This window comes from Pediculus humanus, genomic scaffold, assembly GCF_000006295.1.
Source record: "Pediculus humanus corporis 1103172107475 genomic scaffold, whole genome shotgun sequence".
Taxonomy (NCBI): domain Eukaryota; kingdom Metazoa; phylum Arthropoda; class Insecta; order Psocodea; family Pediculidae; genus Pediculus; species Pediculus humanus.
Genome location: NW_002987093.1, coordinates 1,041,253 through 1,055,868, shown reverse-complemented (window position 1 = coordinate 1,055,868; position 14,616 = coordinate 1,041,253). Strand labels below are relative to the sequence as shown.

At 28.8% G+C, this 14,616-nt stretch overlaps 3 protein-coding genes across 3 annotated transcripts; 2 read left to right on the top strand and 1 right to left on the bottom strand.

The window, feature by feature from the left end:
- Positions 1-351: 351 nt before the first annotated feature.
- Positions 352-2,398, top strand: Phum_PHUM128990 (G2/mitotic-specific cyclin-B1, putative; the record flags this gene model as incomplete). The annotated part of the gene is made up of 7 exons (XM_002424379.1): positions 352-393; positions 516-685; positions 795-1,005; positions 1,100-1,604; positions 1,713-1,980; positions 2,054-2,192; positions 2,297-2,398. The coding sequence occupies 7 exons, from the start codon at positions 352-354 to the stop codon at positions 2,396-2,398; spliced, it is 1,437 nt and encodes a 478-aa protein (XP_002424424.1).
- A 2,978-nt stretch (positions 2,399-5,376) lies between these two features.
- Positions 5,377-8,280, bottom strand: Phum_PHUM128980 (transcription elongation factor B polypeptide, putative; the record flags this gene model as incomplete). Its single annotated transcript, XM_002424378.1, has 6 exons — positions 5,377-5,565; positions 5,688-5,834; positions 5,918-6,117; positions 6,202-6,478; positions 6,571-7,578; positions 8,182-8,280. 6 exons carry the CDS (start codon positions 8,278-8,280, stop codon positions 5,377-5,379), a joined length of 1,920 nt encoding a protein of 639 aa, XP_002424423.1.
- A 969-nt stretch (positions 8,281-9,249) lies between these two features.
- Phum_PHUM128970 (uncharacterized protein) lies at positions 9,250-14,392 on the top strand (the record flags this gene model as incomplete). Its single annotated transcript, XM_002424377.1, has 16 exons — positions 9,250-9,275; positions 9,600-9,806; positions 9,900-10,041; positions 10,357-10,504; positions 11,068-11,161; positions 11,254-11,732; positions 11,820-11,974; positions 12,060-12,290; positions 12,690-12,732; positions 12,817-12,963; positions 13,027-13,243; positions 13,339-13,567; positions 13,651-13,746; positions 13,835-13,978; positions 14,075-14,170; positions 14,243-14,392. 16 exons carry the CDS (start codon positions 9,250-9,252, stop codon positions 14,390-14,392), a joined length of 2,604 nt encoding a protein of 867 aa, XP_002424422.1.
- Between the last annotated feature and the right edge of the window lie 224 nt (positions 14,393-14,616).

The following is a 14,616-nucleotide window of genomic DNA, read 5'->3' as shown; positions in this document are numbered from 1 at the left end:
CTGCTTTCACAGTTAGCTTTAAATTTCTATTTAAAAAAAAAAAAAAAAAACAAAATTTTTTTTAAAATTTCTTATTTGTGAAAAGCATTTTTATATTCTTATTTAAATGCAGTCGTTAAAAAACGAATGCTTTACCTCACAATGTATTTTTTTTTCAATATAATAATAATAATTATTAATTTGTAAGTGAAAAACTCTACTCATTAACGCCATTAAAAATTATGTTTTTTTTTTTTTTTTTTTTTAATAAAGTAAATTGTAAGAATAAAAAGAATTTGAATTATTATAACTCTGTATTATCATAATTAAGTATTAAATTCATTGCTTTGATATGTTTTAACTTGTAATGGCATGGCATACAAGATGTACCTTGCATGGGGTTGGCAGAAACATGTGTACTTTAAAAAATTTTCTCATAATCTATCTTATCGATAAATAATAATTTTATTTCATTTTTTTTAAAAGCAGGTTTTTTTAATGTTTTTTACTTGATTTTCTTTTTTTTGTTGTTGAAGGAAAGAGACAGTAGCAGGTCTACGACAAATATCATGTGCATTAATAATGAAAATAAACTGCCTACAAAGTTTCCAGTTTTAAAATCGAAAGGAAGAGTATTAGCTAATGCAATTAATAAAGATTTAAACAAAACAGGTATCATCGGTAAAGCTGCATTCGAGAGACAAAGGTAAAATTTTGTTTGTTTTGTTTTTTTCACATTTGACATTTTACACGATGATTTTATGATATTCAATCATTATTATTATTTATTTTTTTTTTTTTTTTTTTAAACGAAGGGAAAATGCATCTAAACTAGCATCTGGTCGTTCTGTTGTGGACGTTTCGAATAAAGAAAATGACGTTCTTAGAAATAAATCGATTAAACCTCAAGTACAATCAAAAATAATACCAAATGGAAAAACGAGTAAGCTAAAACCTGTTTTAGAGGAAAAAAAAAATAGAATCGTCAAAGCTGAAAGTGTGATTTCGTTGTATGGAAAAGATGAGGTAATTTTTGTTCGATTGATTGGTGATTGATTGATGATTGATTGATGATTGATTTTCATTATATTGTTTTTCTTTTTTGTTGTTTTAATTCAAGGTTAAAAAAGTAGAAAAAAAATTAGAAGTTGAACAGATAAAAGTACAAAAAGAAAAAACGGAAAATCCCGTGGAAATTTCCAAAATAAAATTGGAAAAGCCGTTGGCAGTGAAAGAACCCAAGGGAGAAGTGGTGGTACAAATTGTTCAACCGGTTAACAAACTTAGCGATAAGTTAGAAGATTATGATAATAATGAATTTTTATTAGACATTTATGCCGAAGACATACATAAATTTTTAAAATCTCTGGAAAGTAAACATTTTATAAGGGAACGGTATTTGACGTCTTCGCACATCATGACGCACACAATGAGATCACTTCTTGTCGACTGGTTATTCGAAGTCCAACAAACATTTAAATTGTTAAACGAAACAATTCACCTTTCCATTTCGCTTTTGGATTTGTTCATGCAAGATCATCCGAGCATACCCAAAGATAAACTTCAATTGGTTGGAGTTAGTTGTATTTTTCTCGCGTCTAAATACGAAGAAATGTATCCACCCGGTAAGCCGCTGCCCATCCCCCTTCCTTCCCCTTCTCCCACCAATATCTTTAAACAGACTTTTATGATGATGATGATGATGATGATGATGATTTTGGTTTTTTTTCCAGATGTACTTGATTTCGTTGACATTTCCGCTAGCACGTATACGAAACAGGAAATTTTCCACATGGAACAAGTTATATTTTCTTCATTGAATTTTCAAATGGGTCGCCCTTCTCCGGCTCAATTTCTCAGGAGATACAGTAGAGTTGGAAACGTCGACATAATAACATATTCTTTAGCTAAATATTTCATCGATTTGTCACTTGTCAGTTATAATTTGTGTCACGTTTCACCCTCGCTAATTGCTGCCAGTGCCTTGTATTTGTCGCTGCGGTGAGTTTTTTTAATTATTATTATTAGTCATCATTATTATTGTCGTCGTCATCATTACGGGTTCATTTTTCAGGTTGAGAACGGAAGACTCGGAAACGGAATTGTGGACTAAAACATTGAGGCATTGTTCCGAATACACGGTAGAAACATTAAATCCCATCGTTAGATTATTAGCGATCGAAGTTTGGAACGTACCTCGATCGAAATATCAGGTACGTGGGTGTACGATGAAAATTTCAGCCGTGCGAATATTAAAAAAAAAAAAAAAAAAAAATTGATTGTTTGTCAAACCTGATTTTTTTGTTTTTCGTTTCAGAACGTTAGAAATAAATATTTAGAGCCTAAAAAAGCTCACTGCGTGAGTACTCTAAAGGAACTTAAATCTGAAAAATTGTATAAGCTCACTCAATCCGTGTAAGAGAGAATTAGTAGGAGTAAATCATTTCAATCGAATAATAATAATAATAATAATAATAATAATGGTAGTAATAGTTGTAGTAGTTGTAGTAGTTGTAGTAATCATACCAATTGAATCAATGGAGAGATGGAGAGAGAGAGAAAAATGAATTTTTATTAATCAATCGATGGATGGACAATGCGCATTTGGCTTCCATTTTTTTTTTATTCACACGTATACACACACGTGGATTATTTAATAATAATTAATCGTTTACCCGAATCGAGACAAAAAAGTGTGCAAGTCGAGGAAAGCAAATAACGAGGAAGAGGAGGAGGAGGAGGAAATAATTTAATTGCGTGAAAAAACTTGCAGTGAAATGACGATGATGATGATGATGATGATGGCGGATGATGGATGTCATGGCGTTTAACAAAAATGTTTTTTTTTTTTTTTTTTTTTTTCCTTTTTTCTCTCAATATCCGAATCATTATGTAAAGTTTTTTATTTTATACATACATATATATATATATATTTATATACGCGCGCGCACACACACACACACACAAACACACAATTTTGAAATTATCCCGTCGGTATTTATTTATTTATTTTTTTAGTTATTATTATTATTATTATTTGTAAAATTGTTTTTAAAAAAAAAAAAGGCGGAAAAAAGGTAAAAAAAAAAAAAAAAAAAAAAAAAATTTGTTTTGTATTAGTTTTGGTTTTTTAATCATTATTATTATTATTATTATTATTATTAATATTATTTGTAAGTTTTTTTATGTTTTTTGGGTATTACGCGTAATAATTTATTTTATGCATCATTAATTTAATTTAATAAGTATTACAAATGAGAGAGAAGGAGGAGGAGGAGGAGGAGAAGGAGAACAAACGAGTTTTTTATACAATTTGAAAATTTTTTTTTTTTTTTTTTTTGTGAAATTTAAACGAATGCATTTTTTTGCAAACAATAATAAAATTTAAAAAAGAAAAAAAAAAAAAATTTAATTTAATTTAATTTATTAAACTATTATTATTATCATTATTATCATTATTATTTAATTTTATTCGAATCAAATGATTGGAACGAAACAAACAAACAAACAAAAGAAAAAAAAAAAATTAATAAATTAATTAATTAAAAAAATGATTACAACAATAAATAAATAAATAAATAAATAAATGAACGAGTCGATTTTGACTATTTTTTAAAATATAATGATGATTATTTCATTGAAAAAAACGATGATGATAATGATGATAATAATGATGATGAAAATAATATTAAAACGAAATTTTTTTTTTTCTTTTCTATTTATTAAATAGACGAATAGAAGGAAGAGAAATTTTTTATTATAATCATTATTAATAATATTATTATCATTATTATCATTATCATTATTATTATTATTATTATTATTATCATTATCATTATTATTATTATCATTATCATTATTATTATTGTTTCATTTATTTTACGCGACAACGATTTTTATCCGTCGGATAGTTTTTTATTGATTTACTATTCAGGTTTTTACCCGATTCCATACTATTATTATTATTATTATTATTATCATCATCATCATTATCATCAATATCATTATTATTATTATTATTACATTTATAAACGCGACAATGATTTTTATCCGTCGGATAGTTTTTCATTCGTTTATTATCCAGGTTTTTACCCGATTCCCTCATTATTATTATCATTATCATTATTATCATTATTATTATTATTATTATTATTATTATTGTTATTATTATTATTATTATGTTAATAATTGTGTGACGTTTATTATTAGACTCGATATAATAATAAAATAATTTTTTTTTTTTTAAATGTTTGAAAAAACTATAATAATAATAATGATAAGTAAAAGTAGTAACGGACGTAGAATTTTTTTTTTTTTTTAAATATCAATCAATCAGTCAATCAATCAATCATTCATTCACACACACACACACACACACACACACATAAGGGAAAAAATATAAATCCGTGTCAGTTTTTTTTAAAAAAAAAAATTCATTATTATTATTTTTATTAATAACATCCGTCGGTATTCGTTAATTATCGCCATTATCAAATAATAATAATAATAATAATAATAATAATAATAATAATAATAATAATAGTATTACAATTTATATTATCGGGTTTAATTTCATATATACAAGAAAATAAAATTTTCTCATCACAAATAAGTAAAAAATCCAAACAAAAAAAAAAAATAATAAAAAAAAAAATTAAAAATTTTAACCCTTTGACATTCTCCCCTTCCCGACTCCCCCCTCCCCCCGTACTACCCTTATAAAAAATAGGTATAAAACAATACGAAAACGAATTAGAGGTACTTTGATTAATATTTTACAAATAAATAAATTTAAAAAAAAAAAATTTTATTTTAAAAATCCAACAAAAAAATAATAATTATTATTATTATTATTAACATTGATTCGGAAACGATAGGGAAAAATAGGAGGGGGGAGAGAGAGGGGGGCGGGGAATGAGGAGTGATGTCATTCGTTATTTTCTTACGTACACAATAATAATAATAATACGTAAATATTTTTATTATTATTAACGTGATGCATTTTTTTAAAATAAAAAATTACAATTAAAATTACTAAAATGAGAGAAACATCGTTTAAAAATCGATAACGTTTGATTTAATAATAATAATAATAATAATAATAATAATAAAGTATTAAAAATATACGCATTTTAAATTGTTCTGATTAAAAATATTTTTTAAAAAAAAAATTTCATTTGATCAGTTAATTTAATTAATGGAGGGAAAATGGAGAGAGAACGTAAATAAAGAAAAATGAGAGAAGGCGGTGGTGATTGGCAAAAAAAAAAAAAAAAAGTAGGAGGGAAGGGTGAGTCTTGTTGCCGTTTCGTTCCGGAATTTCGTTTTCAAATCTCAACAAGTTCGTTTATTTATTTTCGTTTTTCGTTTTTCGTTTTTTTTAAAAAAAAACTATCATCATCTTTTAAATCTTGACATTTTAATTGATTTTAATGTTTTTTGCATGAGTGGAGCTACTTTTGGTTTTACTCTTATAACCGCGGGTTCTTTCGTCGTCGGTTGTTTTGGCGCCGAAACTCGAACGACGTCGGGATCATTTTTTCCTAAAAGACGACACGCATCCGGTTTTGTCGTTCCGTTTTTCAACTGCAAAAATAAAAAAAAAATAATTAAATGACGTGTGTAAATAAATAATCCGTTAAAAGAAGAAAGAGAATGAGAAAAAAAAGGACAAAATTTAAATAAAAAAAAAAAGCAGAAGACAATACTTGTTTTTTGAGTATGTTTCGCGGAGGTTTCGCAACGTCTATGTAAGCCAGTTTTGCTTTTCGCACGGGAACGGAATTTTCAATTGTTCTTTGTATGATGGTAGCTGTGACGGCTTTATATTTTTCTTCTCGTTCGTCGACGCATCTCTACAATCAAGAAAAGAAAAGGAAATTAACCAATGTTTCCACACAAAAGGAAAATAATGGAAATCCTAAATGAGGATTCTAACCAGGTACATATCTCTCCATGATTCAAATTCTTGTCTTTTTTGACTTCGAAATTCTTTGTTGACGTGAAATTTCCACAAATCGTCAGTATCTTCTATTATGTAAGGATTAAAATGTTCGAATTGATAGAGTTGCGAAGGAGTGGCACCTTCTAAAACTGGTTTTAAAAGAGAATATGGAATTCCCCCAGTGTATTCCAAGGCTGAAATTAATTTTAATTAATTGATGATCAAATGTTTTCAAATCGTCATTGTGACACTCTTTAGAAGAAATTAAAAACACTAACCGTCAATATGTTGTTGTAAAATTCGACAGCAACATTCGTACAATGAAGGAACATATGATAAACCTCCTTTGACTCCAGAGTAAACTTTGGTTCTTGTATTTTTATTCGACATAATTGTGCTCAATGCATCCTCTTCTGCTTGAATTCTCTTTTTAACAGCTTCTGGAGTAGGTATATAACTAGGATGAGGTTTGTAATAAGGAGTTGGAGTTGGTAGAGTTGCGACTAAATCAGGTTCGAGTGGTTCCAATTTAGGTTTGGAAAAAAGCATATCCTTCTGTAAAAAAAAAAAACAAAAAAATAGTTTATCTTTACTTATGTAACAGTAAAATATTTCATTCCATTAATTATTTGACTTTTTCTTCTTACCACATCTTTTTTTTTTTCTTTCGACAATGAATTACTGTTTTCACTTGATGAATTATCTATAGGAGCAGGCGATAATGAAACAGAACCATTATAACTTTTTTTCTTTGGTGATTTTTTGACAACCATTGGTCCCAATGCATCGGCAAAACTTGCTCCTGATTGAGAATCGAAGCCATCATTTTCAGCATACACCTTTTTCTTTTTTTCTTTGCTTTCATTATTATTATTATTATGAGATGACTTATGGTGTTTACTAGATGAACTCTCAGATTTTGTTTTTTCAATTTCGCTATCTTTGTGTTTTTTACTTCCTCCATCTTTGGATGATTCATGGCTTTTATGAGAATTTGACGATTTATGACTTGTTCTATCATTGTCTTTATTGTTTGGAGTAAAACTGCTGCTGTTATTACTACTACTACTACTACCACTAGAACTGCTTTTCGATTTTGTTTTACTATCTTTATATTCAGATACATGATTATCAGATGATGAATTTTTTTCCAAATCAGTACTAAAAGTCTCTTTTTTTTTTGAGTGATGATTATGGTGGTGATGATGATGATGATGATGATGATTATGAGAATCACCATCAGATTCGAGTTTTCTTTTTTTACTTTTAGAATCTTCTATATATTCACTTTTATGCTTTTTACTACTCTCATGACTTTTGCTTTTGTTTATTTCACTAGAACCATCAGAATTTTTAGAAGAAGAATCATTTTTATCAGTCTTTTTATGCTCATTTTTTTGTGCTTCCCTAATTATTTTAATCCTTTTTAAATCTTCTTCGCATGGCTCGGAAGATTCTTCTCTTTGCTTTCTTTCAGCTTCATCTTCCAACATGACCATAGTTTTCCATTTTGCGACGAGAGCTTTTGCTGCATCTCCTAAACCTTTTTCACCCTCGATTTTCCTAAGGGAATTAACAGTTCTCCCAACTCCAGTTTCCTGAAGGTGGTTAACATTCACTGGGAGTTTATATAATTTGTTAATGCAATGCAATAACTGAAAAATAAATTACTTTTCTTTAACAATAATAATATAATCTTTAATTAGCAAAGAATAATCTTTGAGAAAGCTTCAAAACCAAGGTTTACTAAATTAATCCAATTAATTATATTTTTTTTTTTTTTAATCTCGAGGAAGTAAGGAAGTAAATTTTTAGATAAAAGCTAAAAGAACCTTGAAGAAAAGGGAAATCATTAGAAAGAGACATGATGTTTTTTTTTTTTTTGGTAAATTAATTAAAATTTTAATTTTTTACAGGCTTTAGCAGTCCATTTTTTCTTTGAATATTTTTTTTTTTTAAATTACTCATGGCATTTGATAACATATGGCAAAAATTAAATAATTGATGAAAAATAATAATGAAAATAAATTTTAAGGTATGACGTGAAATTAATAATAATTTTACAGGTTTATTTTGTACGACAAGGAAAAAAATTCATTTTTTCCACAGGGGAGAGCGAGAGAGAGAGAGAGAGAGAAAAAAAAAACCTGAAATTCAATCGAAAGAGATGACGTCGCCAAGAAATATTTTAATAAAAAAGAAATCAGTGAGGAAAAGGGGAGAAAAAAAAATGAAAATTTTATAAAAACCCAACTTACTCTATCCTCATATTTTAATGCTCTTTCGGGCGGATCAGAAATTTTATCGATGTTTCTTTTATAATGTAAAATGGCAGATACTATATCGTTACTAGCCATTTTTAATTCTGATCAGCTGTTCATGTTGGTAAGCTGATTTTACCATCCGTCGCAGCCTTCGAAATTTAAATTTTTTTTTTTTTTTTTTTTTTTTTTTTATCAATTAATTGCTTCGATTTTCCCCCTAAAAGCTATAAAATTATGAAAAAATAATTCTTTTCGATTTATTAAAATAATTTTTATGGAAAATTTCAAAAAGGAATTGAAAAAATAATAAAATTTTTTATTTAAATTAGGAATTTTTTATTAATCGGAATTTGTATGGATGGATGAATTTTTTGGAGTCCATTTTTTTTTTTATTTTTTTACAGTTGGCAGTATTGAAAAATAATCAAAACAAAGCTTTTATTTTTAGTAATGTAAAGTCGAGGGATCTCTCTTTGTCGTTTAACTTGTCAATAGTTTATCCCGAGATTTACATCTTAAAGGTTTGTATTAATTATTTATAATTAACGTTTGTTTGTTTGTTTGTTTGTTTTAAACGTAGTTTTTTCTTTTTTTTTTTTTCCCTCATTAGTAATTACACTTGTCGAAGAAGTTGTTGTTTTTTGCGTTAGTGTATAATATCATCAACGATTTTTTATTTAAACTTAAATAAATAAATAAATTTTTTTCCTTCATTTACATTTCAAATTTTTAAAATAACTTTTTTTTTTTTTTTTTTTTTTAAAGGAAAATAAAACAAGGTTATTTAGCAAAGCTAGCCAAAATATTATTTTTCAACCTGACCTAGAAAAAGGGATGTGAATTTTTTAAATTTTTAAATTTTTTTTTTTTTTTTTCAAAATTTTTTACTCATGAGTTATTATTAAAAATTTTTTTTTGCATTTTTTTATTAATTGTAAAAAAATTTATTTATTTAATTAGGAAAGAAAATTGTTCTTTTATTTATTATTATTATTAATATTATTATTTTTTTGTTTCAGTTAACAGTAAACAAGGTTTTACTCGATGTGTTTTAAATAAGTAATGGGTTTGCAAGATTTAGTTTCTTGGTAAGTAAAAAAAATTTTTTTTTCTTTTTTTTTTACAATAATTTCAAAGTTAATTCATAATAAATCATTCATTTTTATTTATTAACTAAAATTTTTAAATAAAAATTAGAAAAATTACATTTTAAATTGTGCCCTTGAATTTTTTAAATATTGACAGTTTAATTGTAAATTTAAATTTAATTTCATTTTCGATAAATATATTTTATTAATAAATCATTTACCGATTACAAAAAAATATCGAAATTAATATTATGGATACGTTTTTTAAAATTCAGTTTCAGTTTCAGTTTTAGTTTTTTGTTATTATTATTATTATTATTTAAGGTATCAGAAAAAAATAGGTACATATGATAAACAACAATGGGAAAAAACGGTCGAGCAAAGGATTTTACACGGGTTGACTCATGTGTTAAAAAAAACGGCAAAGTTAAAAACGGATTTAATCGATGTTGATCTTGTCAGAGGATCATCATTTCCAAAGGCTAAACCGAAACATGGCCTCATCACAGTAACAAAATTAGCTTTAATTAGGTATTATTATTATTATTATTATTTTTTTATTATAAATGATCATTGATAAAAAAAAATATGTATTTATTTATAACATTTTTTTAATATTTTCAGATGGTTATTTTTACCTCTGTATTCTTATTGGTGGATAGAACAAACTTGTTTTACAATATTTACCTTGTTACTTCTTTTGTATATATTACAATTGTGTAATGTGTTAGTTTATTTTTTGAACTTTGACGATCAGTTGTTTGAGGTAAGTGGAAAATCAGGTTCTTGTTTTTTTTTTTCTCTTCAATATTTACATTAGCATTATATTTAACTTATCTATAATATTTATTATCATAACTGTTATTATCATAATTACAAATTCATCAAAAAAAAGTAGGAATCGGTTTTTCAAGGTTTTTCAATCATTTGAAAATGAAGTCTCTCTCTCTCTTCGAGTTTATACCATTTAATTATGTAAAATGGTATAAAATATATGTATCGAAGTAAAACTGATAATTTTTAAATAATTCTTATTCTTTTTGTAAAAAGTTATCTCATTGAGATTTTAAAATTATTTCAGCACGTATCAACGTACGAAGTATTAGTTCCCATAGGAATGATGTTAGTTCTCAGCATAATTCATTCTCAGATAGTATCGACAAATAACATTTCTCAAAATTATTCAAAATCCAGGTCGAAGAGGAGGAGAATCAAAAGGAGGAATTTCTGTACGTTAATTCGTCCCGTTCGTTTATTAATTAATTAATTTATTTATTTGAAATAATTCAAAAATAATTAGTTTAAACATGGTTAAAAAGTAAAAATCCAGTGAAAATATGATAAATTGTTACTAAATCGTTCGTTACTAGGCTATAAATAAATGGCGCCAAATAGAAAAAACGATTTGATTTAACGCGTGCCTACGTTTAAATCACGTACATGATAATGATGATGATGATGATGATGATGATGATGGCGACGATGATGTCGATGAGTTTAAATCACGTTTAGGCCCTGATCGTTATCGGTAAAAACGTATTTTTATCATTTTATCGACACGAGACGTGAGTTCTATTAATAATATATGTATATTTATATATATATATATATATATATTTAAATAAGCGTTAAAGGTCGCGACCTTGGTAATACAAAAATCAAATTCTTTTGTTATGTCCTTGTGTAAAAATTTAATTAGAAAGTCGGATTTAATTTTTAATCACTTTTTTTTTTTTTTCTTTTTACTCAAATGGCATAATAGATAATTAAGAATAATCTTTTGTCTTTTCAGCATTCGATAGTAAACAAGAAGTTTATTCGAGCAAGGAATCCGTTTCGTCTATCGTTTCGGCAACAAAAAGTCAAGATGATCTCAAGATAGAAACGTAAATTAATAATAATAATAATAATAATAATTATTGCATGATGTTACAAATTTGTTTTGTTACTGATGAGAGATTAACGATACGAATTCCAGAGTCGAAGATGGTTCGTCGCGTAGGAAAAACATTGCTTGGTGCGTTCCACTTCAAAGCGTGAAAGATGAAATAAAAGAAAATGTCGGACAACAATTATTAGATGGTGAGAAAAAAATGAGAGGAAATGAATGTGCTGCGGCGGCGAAGTGCGTCGTCGAAGACGACGGTTTCGAAAGTTTAAACAGTAACGGATCGAGCGAAAACGGTGAAGAAAATCAAGATACAGTTCGAGGGGATCAAATATCTTCCGACGAAGATGGTAGTGGTGGTAGTAGCAGCAGCAGCAATACGTTAAATGGGTGTAAAGGCAAAAAAGAATCGAAGGAAGAGGGAAAGGAGTACGTAGGAGGAGAAGGGGTGGAAAACAGAAAAGATGGTGGAAACGATGGGACTTTGCTGTCGAATTCCAACTCGAGAGACGTGACGGGAAACATAAACGAATTGTCTTATCAAGTTTTGCGTCGTCCTCAAACGACGAGTAAGTCGTTAAAGACGCCATTTTTAAAACGATTTAATTTTAAAAAAAAAAAAAAAAAAAGATAAATTTGAAATTAACAATTAACAGATTCTTCGGATTTGCATTCGTCGTGTGAAATATGCGATCACGAAACGGACAACAAAGACACGGATTCGGATTGTTCGAGAGAAAATTTGAGAACGAAAAAATCAACGTCGCCTCAAAGGTTGCTTCAAAGACGAAGAGGGTCTTTAACGTTTCAAGTAAATCATTTTTCTTCCTTTAGGATTAAAATTAAGGAATAAAAAGAGCAAAAAAATGATTTCGAGTGTTGTAAAAAAATTCCAGGCGAAAACGTCATCGTGTCGCGGGAGTTTTTACAACAGCAGTTGCGAAAGTGACGACGGTGATCGATTCGACGGACGGAATTTAAACGAAGGAACGACTTCCGCCGCAGAATGGATCGGAATAACGACCAACAGCGAAGAATGCAGCGTCACGTCCGAAATTGATGAATCTGATACGTTAAACGAGAGTAAAGTTTTGGACGATCATCCTTTCGCATGGGAATTCCAACTGGTGAGCACTTCCTCTTCTACCTCTTCTTCTTCTTCTCCTAGCCCTTCTTCCTCTGCTTCTTCCTTTTCTTCTTCTTCTTCTACCTCTTTCTCTTCTTCCTTTTCTTCTTCTTCCTTTTCTTCTTCTTCCTTTTCTTCTTCTTCTTCTACCTCTTCTTCTACCTCTTCCTCTTTCTCTTCTTCCTCTTCTTCTTCATCCTCTTCTTCTACCTCTTCTTCTTCTTCTCCTAGCCCTTCTTCTTCTTCTTCTGCTTCCTCTTCTTCCTCTGCTTCCTCTTCTTCTTCTTCTTGTTCTTCTTCCTCTTCTTGTCCTTCTTCTTTCTCTTCTTCTTCTTCACCATCATCATTTTGCAAAGCTAGAAATTAATAAAAAATTGTTTCTTTTTTTTTTTTTAATCAGTCACCGTCGATATTAAGCCCGAGTTGTGCATCTTCGGATAAAGGTGAGTCATTCTTTTGATTGATTGATTGATTGATTGATTGACTAACGACGAGTTTATAATTGAATGTTTTGTCATTCGTTACAGTGAGTTGTACAATATGGGAAAATAACGACGTGAAAAGAGCGGATTTATCCGTGCTCGACATAAGTTCGGCCATAATAGCAAGAGTTGAAACAATTAGGGAAAGCATGGATTATTTTTACGTCGGCGAGTATCATTTTCTACTTTTGCGTGTCCTTTGTGAAAAAAGAAAGAAAGAAAACATTATTTATCCTTTCTCTCTCTCTCTTGCAGGGATATTCGTTTCTTCCATCATAGCTTTGCTTCCGTCGCTGAGACGTTTAAGCGAAATAACACAGGATAATTCGGGATCGTCGCCGTCGCGGGAAAATTCATTTCAACTCGATCCGATATTATCGCTTACGACAATCGATATTTCCGACAGACTTTTGACAAAATTAAACGGAATCGTTTTTAATTTACTAGACACGGCGTTCGGAACCACTTTTCTGTCGGTGTCCATTTTGTTTTTTTTGATTCATTCATTCAATTTCAAAAGGGAAAGGAAGGAAACGAATGATTGTTTGTTTGTTTGTTTGTTTTCAGAGAGCGTTTTGTGATATTGAGTGCCATGTTTGAAAAATTCATGTTATCCGTTTTGTTTTTCTTTCTCGTCGCCGTGGCGGAAAGAACTTTCAAACAGAGATTTTTATACGCCAAGTTTTTCAGCAGGTTGACGTCGTTCAGGAGAGCGAGAAAGTCGGAATTGCCACATTTTCGCCTCAACAAAGTTAGAAATATAAAAACGTGGTTATCCATAAGATCTTATTTAAAGGTTTGTCCCTTCTTCGGTTGTTGTTGTTGTGGTTGTTCCGGTTGTTGTCAACCATTAATTTGTTTTTTTTTTTTTGTGTTTAGAAAAGAGGACCGCAAAGATCTGTTGACGTCATTGTTTCAACGGCTTTTATAATCACTTTACTTTTACTTTCTTTTCTCAGCGTCGAACTTTTAAAGGTATTTTTATTTTTTTACGATGATTCCCTCTCTCTCTCTCTCTCTCTCTCCCTGTTGTTTTTGTATTATTATCTTTTTTCTTTTATAGGATTCCATGCGATTGCATTCGGAATGTAATTTAGAAGCCGTCGTTTGGTGTTTAGTTTTAGGATTGTACCTACTCAGGTTCATGACACTGGGTAATAAAACGAATCGTAAATATAGGAATTTATCCGTTCTTTTAACCGAACAGGTACGTTGCGAATGATGTATATATAAGATGGCGATGGTTGTAATAAATAAATAAATAAATAATTTTTTTTTTTTTTTTTTTTGGATTTATTTCAAGATCAATTTGTATCTTCAAATCGAACAGAAACCTCACAAAAAGGATGAACTCATGGTTGCCAACAGCGTTTTAAAATTGGCCGCGGATTTATTGAAGGTAGGTTGGGATGGGAAAGGTTTTGCTGTTATCATCGTCATTATTATTATCATTATCATTATTATTTTATAGGAATTGGAAAGTCCTTTTAAAATATCCGGTTTATCGGCGAATCCGTACGTTTACACGATAACAAAAGTCGTCGTTTTATCTGCTCTATCCGGAGTTTTATCCGAATTATTAGGTTTTAAATTGAAATTACATAAAATTAAAATCAAGTGAATTGCGTGTACGCATGCGCACGCACTCACGCACGCACTCACTCACGCATTATTCGAGAATGATTTCGCTTAAAAAAATTATTATGCTTTTTGTAGAAACGAAAGCAAGAGGCCTTAATTTGTAAATGAAATTACAAACAAATGCATCATCACTATTATTATTATTATTATTTATTATCATTATTATTATTATTAATTTGATATTAGTCTTTTTATTAGGAAAAT